This window comes from Terrapene carolina, unplaced genomic scaffold (genome assembly GCF_002925995.2).
Source record: "Terrapene carolina triunguis isolate 2854851 unplaced genomic scaffold, T_m_triunguis-2.0 Scaffold97, whole genome shotgun sequence".
Classification (NCBI taxonomy): Eukaryota; Metazoa; Chordata; order Testudines; family Emydidae; genus Terrapene; species Terrapene triunguis.
In genome coordinates, this window is record NW_020664448.1 from 3,958,145 (window position 1) to 3,973,254 (window position 15,110).

Consider the following 15,110-nt stretch of genomic DNA (forward strand, 5'->3'; position numbering starts at 1 on the left):
TGCTGCTGCTGGCTGCAGTGATGCCTTCAGAGCTGGGCCCCCAGCCAGTAGCTGCTGTTCTCCCGCTGCCCAGCTCTGAAGGCAGTGCCGCCGCCAGCAGCAGCGCAGAAGTAAGGGTAGTAGTACTGCAACCCCCTCCACAATAACCTTGAGACCCAGCCCCCTCACACACACAACTCCTTTTTGAGTTAGGACCCCCCACACACAATAACGTTGTGACCTCCCCCCCCCACCCCACACACACACACATTCTCACACAACTCCTTTTTGGGTTAGGACCCCTACAATTACAACACCGTGACGTTTCAGATTTAAATAGCTGAAATCATGAAATTTATGATTTTTAAAATACTATGACCGTGAAATTGACCAAAATGGACAATGAATATGGTAGTGCCCTATGTATTGGTGAAGCACTCCTGGTGTAGACATGGCCTTAGTCTTAGATCATGAGCAGAGTGGAATGGGATCCTTGCCTGCCCAGTGGATATAGCATGATGCAGCAAATCAGCATCCTGTAACTTGCAAGCATGACATCCACAGTGCCTTTTTCAGTTTAGAAACTTGCTGAAACTGCAGTCTTAAAATACTGTGATTTTTGTTTGTTTGTTTTATTTTGGTAAGCATGTTAGGGGCATCTGTGCTTGGTGATGGACAAATGCTGGGTATGCTTATAATTAAGGATACGATTTAGTCAAGTATTTTTAGTAAAAGTCATGGGCAATAAACAAAAATTCACAGCCCGTGACCTGTCCATGACTTTTACTAAAATACCTGTGACTAAATCTTGGGGTGGAGGTGCTGGGGGGCATGGGAGCTGCTGCTGAGGGGGTGTCGGGCGGCACCAGCTGTTGGGGGCTGTGGACCGCGGCTGCCCCGGCCGGCCGGGGACCGGTTGGCCCTGGAGCCAGCCTCTTGGTCAGCCCTGGGGTGAGCCACACTGGCCCCTGCAGGAGTCACGGATAGTCACGGAATCCGTGATTTCCACGACCTCCATGACCGATAAGGAGTCCGACTTATAATTTGCACAAAAGACTGTAACCTTTTGTCATGTTAAGTAGTTCCTTTCACAATTACCTTCCTTTGAAAAGGCATATTTACCTGCTATCTCGGCACACAATTTGGTTTTTTGCTTGAGTACAGTGGCTTCTCAACTGACTGTTGACTGGATGTCCTTTTGATTGATGATGATCTATTTGACTGCTGTGAACATATACCAAAGTCAAACAGTAAAACTAACTGATGTACTATATAGAAGCATCAATCCTCAAGACTCTCAGTATGCATACTTAGAGTATATGGATTACTAACTGCTACTGGGATGGAGCAAAGAAGCCACCACCATGCAAACAGAATTGAACTTAAGGGGTTCTCTTAGATGGACAAAATATACTTTAGATGGCTTTTATCAGGACTCTAGAGTGACATCATTACTTTTGCATAAAGTTGACATGAGCTCTTATGACCAAAAGTATTCAAGGCCTGGGTTTTCTGTCTCATCCAAAAGATAGTACCCTAAGCACAGTTCTCATAGCTCTGTTCTAGGGCACTGATTCAGAGGGGAGAGTGCCACCTACTGCATAACCAGCCCCACATCATGCAGCACCCTGGATTTCTCACTGAGTTCTTGCATCCAAATACTGAACAGATCTGATCCTGCTTTATTTAGGAAATCTGACATGATTGCACCAAGACAGGGTATTGGTACCTCAGTTATAGATTTTATTAAAATAGTGCATGTACAGTGCTTGCACCTAAAGCATTCATAGTTTTTTTTTTAGAATTTAACAGACTCAAGAGCATTTCTCATTTTAAGCATTTTAAGGAATATCATTCAACCCAGTATAATCTTTCATAATAAAAGAAACCCCAAGGTTCTACAACATAGTCCTTACAACAGTTTTGAATGTATAAGGGCTCCAAAAAAAAATCTGAAATAACAGCTTCTAATTTTGTATGTGTGGAGTGGGATTATAATTGGTTTTCTGGATTTATAACTTTAATAACCTACAACTAACAACATACTTTGTTAATTACAAAAACAAGTTGAAACCTTGCATGCCATGTGTCTGCCCAAGGTGAAATGTATGGCTCTTATAAACTGAAAAGGATTTTATAGAGAAAATACTGATGTAATCTTGACTACAGTGACACTAACTGGTTTTACTGCTATGATGAGCTTATTGATTTCCAAATTGAATGACAGTCAGAATGTACTGTAGGTGTAGCCAGATACATGGTTAATTTCCCAATTAAATCTTAATGGAGTTGGAATAGATGTTGGTCATGATATGAAAAGATTCTCTAAAAAGAATGTGTAGATGCAGGTGCACAGTGTTAGGTTTAAATGAGTAATCCATTTTAATTAAATTTCAGTTGGGAACAATGGAAGTGCATATGCTTACCATAGACAATGGTGTCCAGTTTCCCCAGAGCACTAATGAAGTTCAGATATCTATGACAATACCTTTTAAACAATATGGTTGGACTGCAAATGTGACTATAAATAAGCAGTTACACGCTTAGTAATTCCTCTTCAGTAAGGAGACAGGGACCTAGTAATACCAGTCTGACAGAGCATAAAAAAACAAAACACCTCTAGATAAGGGCACTTGCACATCTGATAAACTTTACAAATGTCAGTATATGTTATAGAAAGTGATCTGTTTACCCATTACTGAAATGTGACTATTATATCTTTGGAGTGGAGTGCAACACTACAGAGCAGTTTAAGACAAAATGAAAAATACCTTAATTTGAAACTAAGGGAGAGTTTTAGGTAGAAAGGTTAATGTCTGGGTATATACACAATCTACTCTTCCCCATACCCCCAAAAAGGGAGATTTTAATGGCAAGGAACATGTCTTGTCACATTTGAAAGTACTAGGGGAGACCACCAACCCCCTGCCAAACTTAACCCCCTACCCCACCAAGTCTTATCTAAATGGAACAATTTCTAAGGCTTTGTCTACACTACACAGCTTTTAGCAACACAGCTGTGTTGCTAAAAGTTGGGCAGTGTAAACATTGTTTGTCGGCACTTTTGCTGACAAAATACTTCCACCCCCTACGAGCAGGGTTCGCCTGTTGACAGGAGAGCACTGCCAACAGCGAGCCGTTTACATTGCCACTTGCTCCTGCAAAACTTTTGTCTTTCAGAGGGGGGCTTTTTTAAGCACCTGTGAACAACAAAAGTTTTGTTGTTCAATTGGCAGTGTCTACACTAGCAGCACTTTACCTGTGTGGGAATTCCGGTATACTATACCGGGAAAGTGCTCCTACTGTGGACGCAACTTATACCAGCAAAGCTACACTTTTACTGATATCCGATTCCCCTCTCCCTGCGCAAAACAAACTCTATCCATAAAAGCATGGCTTTACCAGTATAACTGAGGGCAAGCCTACACTAGAGCACTACATCAGCGCAGCTGCACTGATGCAGCTCCGCTACTGTAGCAGATCTGGTGACGACGCACTATGACAATGGGAGAGCGCTCACCCATCAGCATAATTACTCCACCTCCGTGAGAGGTGTAACTTACTTCGCTCCGGGGGGGTGGTCTTTGTCACACTCCTGCGCGACATAAGTTGCATCAACTTAAGCAGTAGTGTAGACCAGCCTAACTGTACACCAGGGGCTTCTGCCCACACTGCTATATTGGTCAAGGGCCACACACCTGACCGACATAGCTATGCTGGCTGAAGTCTGAGTGTAGACACGGCTTAAGACTCTGTCTCCATCAGGCCTAAGAAAAACAAGGTAGATGATATCCAGGTAAGGCGATGTCTTTAAACTAACGTCAGAAGTAAATACAGAGATCAGAGGGCAAATTTATCAAATGGAAAAAAGCAAGGTGCATATATCAAGAGCTTCATAGAAGTCAGAAATGGAAAAGACCTGCTAGTCTTTTCTGAATAGTTCCATTAGCTGCAATCCACAGCTGCACCTGACTCTAATTTTGAAATCTGAACTCAAAACCTGTTTCCCCTGGCCTGATAAAAAGATGCTGTAAATTTTGGCTTTTAAAACCTTTAGCTAAACATCAACAAAAATATCACAGGTTTGTGGTTTTTATTTAGCCACAGAAGACAATACTGTGTAACACAGGTGCCGACTTCCCCTTTGTCCGGTGGGTGCTCGACCCCCCCCCCCCCCCCCCCCCCCATCCCCCCCCTTCCCCAAAGTCCCTGCCCTGCCTCTTCTCCCCCCTCCCCCGAGAGCACCGCATCCCCACTCCTCCCCCTCCCTCCCGGAAAGTCCTAAGCGCTGCCAAACAGCTGTTAGGCGGCAGGGGGCGGGAAGTGCTGGGAGGGAGGGGGAGGAGAGGGGATGCGGTGCTCTCGGGGGAGGAGGAGGTAAGGAGGGGGGAGCTTGGCTGCCGGTGGGTGCGGAGCACCTGCTAATTTTTCCCCGTGGGTGCTCCAGCCCTGGAACACCCACAGAGTCGGCACTTATGCGGTGTAACTATTTCTCCATCTTTTTTAACGGTTCTAATACATTTAATATTTGGGAATACAATACTCTTGTGATCCTAATGCTCAGTGCTCTCCCACCATTTTATGGGAAAGAATGCTGGGGGAAATAGTCTCTTACAAAAAGTTCAGAGGGATCTTTAAAGACCAAGGTGTCAATTAAAAGGCATTACAAAAACTGGATAGATGACTGAAAATGTCCCTGTCTGCAATATTTAAAGATCTGTTGTCAGTGAAGTTAATTTGTTAAGATAATATACTGTGATGTGTTTTTAACAAACGTTTATGCTAATTGTGTTTTGCTTTGATTTCAGCTGTTGGATTGGGATCCTGGTGCTTCCACATGACCCTGAAGTATGAAATGCAGGTTAGTACTAAACAGCTGATGCGAATAACCTTGTGCAGGTAACTCACTATTGTCCCCAAGTGTGCATTTGTTGGGTTTTTTTAAATTCTGTAACCAAATGCCTCTGGTGATTTGCTTTTCCCTCATAGGAATCAACACAGGTAGCTGTGCATGTACCTTTTAAGTCTGGCAGAGCTGGCAAAGCACTCTCACTCTAAAGGTGGACAGAATGTGTCATTTTAGGGATTTGTTCTTAGCTAATATAATTTTGTTCGATTTTATCTGTAAAATAAATTTACCTATTCCTTATAGGTCACTGGACATGACTCCTTTCAGCATAGATCTAGTGTGAGCCCTACTTTGTTAGCCATTGGTACTGATGTACATGCAGGAATGGATACTGGTTTCTAAATTAGTACTGTAATCAATTGGCTATTTAGTAAAAGGGATGTTACCTGTTATGAGATTGTTACAGAGTTTTCATTTGTGATGCTGTAATGTTAAACGACATTACAGCTTTGACTTGCTACTGAACATTATTGCCTAGGATTATTTTGTCGTCCATTGGTATCCCCATGTATTGCTTAATTTTGTAGCAGTATAAAACTGCACTTCTAGATGTGCAACTGCCCTTGGCACTGAAGTCAAAACTCTGTGGAAAGCAGTAATTGTTGGCTGCTTCTCCATTTGGGAATAAGGTTCTTCAGCAATGCATTGTTGGGAAAGGAAATTCTAGTCCCAATATAGCTTCATTCCCAAGAAGACTTGAAGGGTTTTGTCCTAGATCTGAGAACATGAGACAAATTCATCCTCTTGAGTCAAGATCAGGATGGCGATGGCCTCCATAATCTTCTCTCTTATGTCCATGGGATTTGTTGGAGGCTGTCAGCCTCAGTGATGCATATTATTGTCTGTCATTGAGGTCAGAATGTATAAAATACCTAAGCTTTGCATCTGCAAGGCCACTTCTAGTACAAATTACACCACAGCACTCAATGTCTAGCTATAGAAGCAGCTGATCTAAATGTGAGGGATTCACAGTTACCCCTGTTCCTAGCTGATGGGTCCCCATAGTCAGAAAAAGTACATTCCATCCTTTAGACAATGCTGTTATTCACTGGGTCTGTGGCTCAACAATGAAAAGTCGTCATTCATAGCGGCTCAAGTGGTAACTTTCACAGGAGCTTTCATTAACTCAGTATTGCAAACAGACCATCAGGCAGAATTGTACAGCAAAGGGGAAAAGGCAAGGGCTTCAGAAAAATTGTTCCAGGGGCTGCCTGAGGAGCAGCTGCCAAAACTGTTTGGTGGGCAGCTATATCAGCTCACCATGTCACTACCCGAAGTTCCTCAATGCTCGGGCATCTAGTAGTTAAGACTTCTGAAAGGACTGATTCACACCCTCCTTCTTGTGCCTGGGCCATGCTGTCTTTTTGGGGGAGTTGGTTCTCACCTAGATGAAATCCGTTTGTACCTCTAGCAGATTTACTCTACTATTTTGTCCTTGAAAACTACCAAAATGTGAAATTTGGAGGCTAATGTTAGGTGTCCAGTTTTGGAAATGTTGGCCATAGTATTTGTTTTCTTTCTTTTTCTTTCTTAACTTTTTTTTTTAAAGAAGGAGCTACGTGGATTAATCACATGGTTATGCCTGACCAGACCTTTGGAAATTGAAATTTCAAAAATGCTAAGAAATGGTTTAAGCAAACTCTGGGCTGTTCATCTCTAGTGCTGAATCTTCTAAATGAATAGCTTCATTTATCCTGGTATTGTTGGTCATCTCCTCTGAATTCTCTAAGTTTCTTTTGCCAAAAACAAGATAAGCTAATTTGTTCTCATTCTTGAGAGACTCGGCCACTCTCTTAAAATGACTGAATTGCCTTTCAACGTGAAAGTTAAAAATGGAATGCTTATTTTGGCCAGTGCGTTCAGAGGCCTTCTTCCCAAATTGAGGGCCAGCAGGCCGGGAGCCAGGAGCCACGGTACCAGCACAGATCCAGCCTGGCAATCCCACTCAATAACCTTCAGAAAGGGGGGTACTGCTGCCTCCAGCAGCAAAACATGCGGGCCCTATTTGCACCCTATTTTACCTTTTCCTGGGAAAATTCATTTCCCTCTGAAAAAAATGTGGGTCAAAGTAAAGAAACATAAAAATTGTTCTTTAATTGACACTATTTAGACCACATACTTTCTAAGTTCAAAATGTTTAATGACCCCTTTTTCAAGATTGTCAGTCTCATGACTTTACTGGGGAGGGGGAGGGATGGCCTGCTAAACCCAGGATTGTGAGTTCAATCCTTGAGGGGGCCACTTAGGGATCTGGGGCAAAATTGGTCCTGCTAGTGAAGGCAGGGAGCTGGACTTTCGGGGTCCCTTCCAGCTCTGAGATAGGTATATCTCCATATATTATATTATTACTGCTATCTTCAGTGAGAAATCAACTCCACACTCTCAAATTCACATGTACGTGTATGTAAGCACTCGTTGGAGTGCAGAGTTTTGATGGAAAAGGTGACGTTCTGATTCTGTGTATGTAATGCAAAAGTTCAAATGCAAAATGAGCATCCTCAGCAGAAGTGTCTATTTTTCATAGGTCTTTTTTGCCTCCTTAGTTAAGGTGGGTGTATTACTTCCCAGAGACTTTTTTTTTTTACTCCAGAAAAGTAACTTTGTTTTCTTTAGACAAAATGTTGTGATCCTATTACTAATGGTTTAAAAATTATTTAAGATAAAACTGCATTAATTTGCAGTCATAATTGGAAGACCCAATTATTGCAACTTACTACAGTTTACTTAATTTTCAAATTAGAAAGAAGGTAAATGAAAAGCAAGGCTACTGCATCAGAGAATATTTCATAATGTACTAATGTTCTGTAATATTCTGTGCAAAAATAATGTGGTCTTAAAGAGGCTTCACTGTGACCTACTGATTAATTTTTATTGAGAGGTGGAGAGATGCCACGAAATGTTTTGAGCAGGTTATGAAATGTGTGGGTTAGGTAGGTCCTGTACTTTAGGATTTTTAATTTCCTGGAAATTCCGTAAATGTTTAAAAGGGATATGAGAGTGGTGAAAATGGCAGAGAGCTGTGAACACATGCTTTCTCGTAATATGTAATATTTGAAAGATTCAGTTAAGCAACCATAGTAACTCACCTGCTTTCTAAGGTTGAGAGGCATTTGACACCGTTGTATAGAAAATATAGTCAAGAAGCTGGGTATCATAAAACTGTTAAAACCCCCTACTTAACAAGTGACTCCCCATACACCAGTGTGCATGAGGTAAAAGCGATTTTCATGTTTTGGTGTTTCTCTGCTTTTTGTAGCTGTTGGATGAGCTGCCAATGATATACAGTTGTTGTGTGTTTGTCTACTGCCTGTAAGTACATTTTGTCAAATGTTTTTAATATTGGAAAGGTACTTTTATGTAATGACCAATACATGGAACCCAATCTGCTCTCATTGAAACTGATGCTAAAACATCTATGCTAGACTCAATGCAGTCAGCAATTTTACTAACAGTAAAGAATCATGATCTAATGGGCAGATTAGGAGCCAGGAACTCTGACTTCTAGTCCTAGCGTTGCTAACTTAGACCTGCTGTGTAACCAGGTGCAGGTTGCTTAACCTCTTTGTCTATTTCCCTAGCTGTAAATGAGGCATAAAATTTTGGATAAAATAAGACAATACTGTGATAAGCCTTGTAGAAATGTTAATAAACCAAATTGCCTCCCTACTTAACAAGGATGTTGAATTAATGTTTGTAAAAACACTTTGCAAATGTAAAGCACTATATGCAGTTAAGAATTAAGCATTATTTGGCATGTAGACAACAAGAGTAATGAAACTTGCAAAAACAGCAGGGTTATCATTCATTAGGGACAATGTGATATAACCTGTGCTCCAAATGTAAATTTCTAAATTCTGGTCAAACCGGCTTTCCACACCCTTTAAAAAAAAAATTTTCTTAAGGAAACTAAATACTTTGTAGAAGAGTGTCCTAGAAAAACCAATATAATGTTTTGGCACAACATACAAAGCAGTTCTCCTCCTTGGTTCAGGGAGCTGTGTAGCATTTTGCAACTCCAACAAATGAGTCTAGTTATGCAATACTGTCTTTCCCACCTGCCACATCTAGTCCCTGAAGCAATATGGCGGGCTGTGCCTTGAAAATCCAGCTAATGAAACAGATCCACTTATTCCTGTTATGAACTGGTTGCAAGCAATGAATTTTGTTTGACTACCTAAAAAACATAGGGACAGATCTTCAGCTGGTGTAAATTGGTGTAGCTTTATTGACGTCTGCCTGTGGCTTGTGGATTAAGTGGAATACTGTCGGGCCAAATCCTCAGATGAACATAAGAACGGCCATACTGGGTCAGACCAAAGGTCCATCGAGCCAGTATCCTGTCTACCGACAGTGGCCAATGCCAGGTGCCCCAGAGGGAGTGAACTTAACAGGTAATGATCAAGTGATCTCTCTCCTGTCATCCATCTCCACCCTCTGACAAACAGAGGCAAGGGACACCATTCCTTACCCATCCTGGCTAATAGCCATTAATGGACTTAACCTCCATGAATTTATCTAGTTCTCTTTTAAACCCTGTTATAGTCCTAGCCTTCACAACCTCCTCAGGCAAGGAGTTCCACAGGTTGACTGTGTGCGGTGTGAAGAAGAACTTCCTTTTATTTGTTTTAAACCTGCTGCCCATTAATTTCATTTGGTGGCCCCTAGTTCTTGTATTATGGGAACAAGTAAATAACTTTTCCTTATTCACTTTCCCCACACCACTCATGATTTTATATACCTCTGTCATATCCCCCGTAGTCTCCTCTTTTCCAAGCTGAAAAGTCCTAGCCTCTTTAATCTCTCCTCATATGGGACCCGTTCCAAACCCCTAATCATTTTAGTTGCCCTTCTCTGAACTTTTTCTAATGCCAGTATATCTTTTTTGCGATGAGGAGACCACATCTGTACGCAGTATTCAAGATGTGAGCGTACCATGGATTTATATAAGGGCAATAAGATATTCTATCCCTTTTTTAATGATTCCCAACATCCTGTTTGGTTTTTTGACTGCCACTGCACACTGTGTGGACGTCTTCAGAGAACTATCCACGATGACTCCAAGATCTCTTTCCTGGTTAGTTATAGCTAAATTAGCCCCCATCATATTGTATGTATAGTTGGGGTTATTTTTTCCAATGTGCATTACTTTACATTTATCCACATTAAATTTCATTTGCCATTTTGTTGCCCAATCACTTAGTTTTGTGAGATCTTTTTGAAGTTCTTCACAGTCTGCTTTGGTCTTAACTATCTTGAGCAGTTTAGTATCATCTGCAAACTTTGCCACCTCACTGTTTATCCCTTTCTCCAGATCATTTATGAATAAGTTGAATAGGATTTGTCCTAGGACTGACCCTTGGGGAACACCACTAGTTACCCCTCTCCATTCTGAAAAGTTACCATTTATTTCTACCCTTTGTTCCCTGTCTTTTAACCAGTTCTCAATCCATGAAAGGATCTTCCCTCTTACCCCATGACAACTTAATTTACTTAAGAGCCTTTGGTGAGGGACCTTGCTAAAGGCTTTCTGGAAATCTAAGTACACTATGTCCACTGGATCCCCCTTGTCCAATGTTTGTTGACCCCTTCAAAGAGCTCTAATAGATTAGTAGCCATGATTTCCCTTTACAGAAACCATGTTGACTTTTGCCCAACAAGTTATGTTCTTCTATGTGTCTGACAATTGTATGGGGTAAATTATCATAGCTGCATGCACTGCAATTTACACCAGCTATGATGTAAAATTTTGGTCCATAATGTTTTCATTCTTAAAATTGTTTCACTTTAATCTGAACCCATCTGAGAATCATAGAACCGTAGGGCTAGAAGGGACCGCAAGGGTCATCTATTGAGTCTAACCCCCTGCCAAGATGCAGGATTTGCTATGTCTAAACCAGTGGTTCTCAACCTGCAGCCCATGGGCCACTTGCAGCCCAATCAGCACACAGCTGCGGTCCATGTGACATTCTCAGGGCCATGCAGCTAGTATATATATTGTGTGGATGAGGCCTACATAACACACAGAGAGCTGCATATGCGGCCCACAATGATAAATAGGGTGAGAACCACTGGATCTAAACCATCCAAGACAGATGGCTATACAGCCTCCTTTTGACAACCTCCAGTAAAGGAGCTTCCACAACCTCTCTATGCAGTCTATTCCATTGTCCTACTGTTCTTACAGTTAGGAAGTTTTTCCTGAGATTTAATCTAAATCTGCTATGCTGTAGTTTGAACTCATTGTCTCTTGTCCAGACCTCTGTGGCAAGAGAGAACAACTTTTCTCCATCTTTTTTATCCTGTCCCCGAGATTTCTTTTGCATTTATTTTGCCTGAATTGAATGTGATTCAGAGAAGAAAAAACAAAGTTCAAACACCGGTTCTTGGTTCATATTGGTTATTCCATATTTTTAAAAGTATAAAAGACCTAAGAGAAGCTTATGCACAGAATCTGCTTGAAATTGTGTACAGTGATTTGTATACTGCATGTAAATTCTTAAATATAAGTGCTTTACATAATGTGCTTATATTTTGTAAAATTATGGAAGCTCAAGAAGAGAGATCATCTAGTTCATTTGCTTGCCAAAGTAGGATTGTTCAATACAGAACATTCCCTAGCCCTTGTTTCAATCTAATTTAAAATCCCAAGTAGTGGAATTTCCACCACTTCCCTTGGCAGGATGCTCCAGAGCTGTAAATCTTCCTGTCTTGAAAATTTTTTGCAGATAAGAAGTATATATATTTTTCCTCCATTTCATCCATTACTATAAGGCTAAGTAATTCTTCTCCCTCTGTGGTGATTTGTAGACATATTAATCCTTCTTCATCGTTTAGCTAAGCTATACATATTTAGGTCTTAATTTTTTTTTACACATCCATTCCTCCAGCCCCAGTCACGTTTGCTGTTCTCTGAGTTCTTTCCAGTTTATCAAACTCTTTTCTGATGATGTGGTTCTCAGAACTGTACCCAATAATCTAAGTGTGATTGCACCACAGCCGTATAATTTACTGTTTTCTGATGCTATACAATTTTGGGCTACATGTTACTATGTGAAAGTTTTTCAGTATCTTTTTCTGGTAACCACATCAAACTTATGTCTAATTTGCTGTCCATAAAAAAGTAAGCTTTTTTAGGCATTTTTTTTTTTTTTTTTTTTTTTTTTTCTTCCATTGGGTTATCTTTCCCTGCATGTATTAGCTTGTATTTTTCCCAAACAAGTTGTTCATACAGTAACATATAATTAAGAGTAAATATCAGGCCAATATTTATTACAAGTGAAATATATTCCATCTGTAAAAGTGACAGGGCCTTGTGGGAAAGTCTAAATTTTCTCACAGGGCCCATGCGTTTCATGTCACTTTTCTCACAGGTTCTCTTTAATCTCCAACAAATGATTCTTTTTAACATCATTACCTCTTGTAGGATTTATCATTTATATATGATAAAGTAAGACGTAACTTTCCTGTATGTTTTATTTCAGGTACGAATGTTTCAAGCACAAGAACAGTGTCAATTATCCTCTGCTTTTTGTATTAATAACTTTCAGTGTCATAGTCAGCATAGTAAGTAACTTTTTCTTATGCAGAACTTTCATATGTGCATTAGTAATTTTCCTAACACTTAAGGAATATTAAACTGGCAAAATTCCATCTCTTGTACTTTATTGCTTGCTGTTGAAACTGGGCGGGGGGGGGGGGGGGGAATAATTCTGTTCAAAGCTGGGGAGACTAATTTAGTTATTGCATTGTGCAAAATGTAATTTTTCTATGGGAAACTTTAATGCCTTCTGTAAATAAAAACTGGTCCAAAACACTTTATGTGGTAAAAGAAAAGTTCATTCGTATAAAGAGTATAGGGAGGTAATCCAGGTGCTAGGTCCTGGGAGTCAGAAAAATGGTCTGCTGTTCTGACTTTTCCACTGTCTTGTTCTGAGACCTTGGGCAGTTTCTTTACCTTTTTGAGCCTTCGCTTTCTCATCTGTAAAATGGGGATAATAATGCTCAGTCATCTTTGTAAAGTGCATTGAGATCTACAGTTAGAAAGCAATATATGTGCTAAATAGAAGTCAAAACCAGCCACAACTAAAAGTTAGCTGTTTAAATTATCAAAATAAATGTGACACAGTTAAGGTTAATTTTGATTCTGTTCCTTGGTTCAATGTGCTCCCTGTATGTTTGGGGGACGCTTCCTAGGAACCTAAAACCAACATGGATGGAATCTCTATATTTGGTGATGGGAAATAAAGCCAAGTAATCCTACCAGTTTCATTGCTGACCCTTATCCTAATGTATTGCAGATTTTGCATCTTTATATGCCTTGACTGTTCTTCTGAGCCTTTTTGATATGGCATGTTGTGGAGCAGATCAGATTGAGACTGAAATGAAAAAATAATTCTTTTCATAAATATAATGCCCACTTTTTTCCAAAACAGGATTTGAACTTACTACCTTAGCAGTAGGAGTCTACGGTGACTTTTTGTTAGCATCCGTGGGAATTTAGAGACATCATTTAACAGACACGGATTGATAATTTCAGGAAAAAATTAATTGCTTATGAAGACTATAGTTCAGTCTGTTTCAGTACCTATCAAGGATTATATACAAAATTTTAATGCATTTTTAACTTACTGTATGTGTGTTGCAGTTTGAATAAATTGAGAGACATTCACATCTAAAACTATTTGTTTAGGGTAGCTATTACTACCCTACTTTTTTAAAATAGTGACATAAATCTGGAGGGACTCAAAGAATATTGGTGCTTGCTATTGTCAGGGGAAAGAACTCCGATGCCTAATCAAGTTTAGTACTGTGTAGGTGGATAGTTGTATTTTTATGCTAACATGGCTTAAGTCTTTATGATTTTCAATATGTAAAACAAAGAGATCCGTATGCAAAACAAAGTATGTGTAATACTTTTTCTTTGACTCTTTGCAGATTTACCTAAATTTGAAAGAGCCTGTATTTCATCAGGTAAATCTTACTCCTTTGCAATTAATTCTTTAGCATAAAGACAGTCTTGTTAAATAATGTATGCAGTGTTGCTGTAGCCATGTTGGTGTCATATTTGAGACTCTTGTGTTGTACATCACAGTTTGCAAAAAGAATAATTGTGCCTTTCACATTTTTTAATGGCATACTGCAGTCCTGTCATTTGGTGACCTGGAAAAAATATTGGAGAACTATCTCAAAACTTAATGATTGTATTTCATTGTCAAGGAGTGATGGGGTGAATTCAGTATTTGAGTGAATATTTTACCTGGATATTCAATGGCTACCTTATATAAATAACCAGGGCTACTGTGAGGTGGGGTGCATGAGAGCGAGGGACACCTGACTGCTCTTCTCTCTTTTTTGGTTTGCTGGGAGGCCATGTGACCCAACTCTCCAGCCCTAGTTGCTCCTTAATAGCAATGTAGCCAGTTTGTTTTTCTGCTGGCTCCTCCTATTTCCTGTCAGAAGATAGGGATGAAAACTGGCTGCTATATAAAGGCTGCTGTGTGTGAGAGAGACACATTGAGTCTTTTCTCTTCAGAGGCAGCAGATGTGTGGAAATGTACTCAGTACCCTAACTCTTTGGTACTCTGTGGCTTTCCTGGTATTTATGCCTCTGAGTTCACAAAAACAAGGAGTCCTTGTGGCACCTTAGAGACTAACACATTTATTTGGGCATAAGCTTTCGTGGGCTAGAACCCACTTCATCAGATGCATGGTGTGGAGCATACAGGAGCAGGTATCAATGCATGAAAAGATGGGAGTTGCCTTACCAAGTGTGAGGTCAGTCTAACGAGACAATTCAACTAACAATAGGATACCAAGGGAGGAAAAATAACTTTTGTAGTGGTGATGAGAGTGGCCCATTTCAAACAGTTGACAAGAAGGTGTGAGTAACAGTAGGGGGGAAATCCTCCTTGTTTTTGCAGGGAACACAGCTACCACTCTGAAATCTGAGTTCACAGTGATTTGACTCTGGGGCTTCAGAAGCACAGGTCATTCTGGCATGAAAATACCAGGAAAGCTGCAGAGGGCAGATGAGTTAAGGGCCTTCATCAGCAGGGCTACTAGGTCTGTTATGAGAGATGGAGTACTGAGCAGCAGTTCTCTCCCTTTGTCTCCCTCAGTGGATGTGTCATCTTCCCTTTATCTATACCCACCTATATTTGATTGAAGACTCAATGTTTTTCTGGTTTAAAAAAAACACCTCAGGATGGTGTCTAGGAACAAG

At 40.4% G+C, this 15,110-nt stretch overlaps 1 protein-coding gene across 2 annotated transcripts in view; it reads left to right on the forward strand.

The window, feature by feature from the left end:
* The window catches only part of ACER3 (alkaline ceramidase 3), a 71,014-nt gene that overhangs the window by 35,229 nt on the left and 20,675 nt on the right, over positions 1-15,110 (forward strand). For both annotated transcript variants that reach the window (XM_024208609.2, XM_024208610.2), the window contains 4 exons: positions 4,788-4,840; positions 8,145-8,197; positions 12,370-12,451; positions 13,823-13,858. In XM_024208609.2, the coding sequence (XP_024064377.1) occupies positions 4,788-4,840; positions 8,145-8,197; positions 12,370-12,451; positions 13,823-13,858 (224 nt within the window). The remainder of the gene's footprint in view (positions 1-4,787; positions 4,841-8,144; positions 8,198-12,369; positions 12,452-13,822; positions 13,859-15,110) is intronic.